The 1,610-nt window shown below is 41.4% G+C and overlaps 1 protein-coding gene across 1 annotated transcript in view; it reads left to right on the forward strand.

The window, feature by feature from the left end:
- The window catches only part of mtr (5-methyltetrahydrofolate-homocysteine methyltransferase), a 56,408-nt gene that overhangs the window by 35,640 nt on the left and 19,158 nt on the right, over window positions 1-1,610 (forward strand). The window contains exon 21 of the mRNA XM_015379301.1: window positions 642-749. Within this exon, the coding sequence (XP_015234787.1) occupies window positions 642-749 (108 nt within the window). The remainder of the gene's footprint in view (window positions 1-641; window positions 750-1,610) is intronic.

Below are 1,610 nucleotides of genomic sequence, written 5' to 3' on the forward strand. Positions count from 1 at the left end.
GTTCCCTGTTATTCCCCTTGATTCCCTGTTATTCCCCGTGGTTCCCTGTTATTCCCCGTGGTTCCCTGTTATTCCCCGTGGTTCCCTGTTATTCCCCGTGATTCCGTTTTTCCCCACGATTCCTCTTTATTCCCCGCGATTCCCTGTCATTCCCCGTGATTCCCTATTATTCCCCGTGATTCCCTGTTATTCCCCGTCATTCCCTGTGAATCCCCGTCATTCCCTGTTATTCCCCTTGATTCCCTGTTATTCCCCTTGATTCCCTGTTATTCCCCTTGATTCCCTGTTATTCCCCGTCATTCCCTGTTATTCCCCGTCATTCCCCGTGATTCCCTGTTATTCCTCGTTGTTCCTTGTTATTCCCCATGGTTCCCTGTTATTCCCCATGGTTCCCTGTTATTCCCCGTGGTTCCCTGTTATTCCCCTTATTCCCTGTGATTCCATATTATTCCCCGTCATTCCCCATGATTCCCTGTTATTCCTTGTTATTCCCCGCGATTCGTCGTTATTCCCCATGATTCCCTGTTATGCCCCATGATTCCCTGTTACCCCCCCTGATTGCCATAAAATGTTAAGTTGAATTTCTCCAGTCTGTTGGATAATCAAATTTTTTGGGCCAATGGCGTTGCCTGTTTTTCCAGGTTATCAAGTCGGCTCGTGTTATGAAGAAGGCCGTCGGTTACCTGATCCCCTTCATGGAGAAGGAGAGGGAGGAGATGATGGCAGCATCAGGATCAGCCGAGGAGACGGTGTGCAGCTTTTAAGCTTTTTGCATTGGATCAAAGTTAATCCATAGAAACTAAACATAATGTCAAGTTTTCTTTCTTCCAAACATTTTGTTCAGTTTAATTCAGAACTTTGGTGTAGTTCTCTCAAAGTTTATAAGAAAAAACTCTCCATCAGCAAAGTGTTGCATCAAACTAATGTTTGGTTTAGTGTGGAGGTTCGTAGTTCCAGGGTCAGAGAGACGCCAAAGATAAAAGCAGGACTGCAAACGTTTCACCAAACCTGGGAGTGAGACTTTGAACTAGTGTGGAACGGCAACCCCTGTCAGGGTTAGTTTGAAACGCTCTCAGGTGCAGCTCTAGGTTGGAGGTTTTCAGAGGATTTCACTGAAACTAAGCAGCAAAATGGGGAATTTTTACAGCACAGTAAATGTTACTGAATGACAATAACTGATCTGTAGTTATTTGGAACATTTTCACACAATATATATTATTTTCTACATTCTGGTGAATTTCAGAGAATAGAAATAAAGAAGAATGGCTCCTACTAAAATACTTGCATCTTAAATATACTGTAAACTAAGAATTTCACAACTTTAATTAATTATTCTCTACAGTTAAAGTAAATTAAACAATGGGGAGCTAATAAGTTATTACTGGATTACTGGCACTGATACAGGAACCAGTGCAATGGAAACCTGTGCAAACTACACTGTGTAGGAATATTTGCTAATAGGCTAAGGATTAAAAATCTTAACTCATTATTCTATTATCTTGTTATTTTTTTTCTTTAATTGACGACACAGCTAAACAATTCAGAGCTTCTAGGAGGCTGTAGATTCTATAAAAAATCTCCATGACCAGACAGCATTTCTCTGGATGTTT

The sequence above is a fragment of the Cyprinodon variegatus genome, unplaced genomic scaffold, assembly GCF_000732505.1.
Source record: "Cyprinodon variegatus isolate N-32 unplaced genomic scaffold, C_variegatus-1.0 Scaffold189, whole genome shotgun sequence".
NCBI lineage: Eukaryota > Metazoa > Chordata > Actinopteri > Cyprinodontiformes > Cyprinodontidae > Cyprinodon > Cyprinodon variegatus.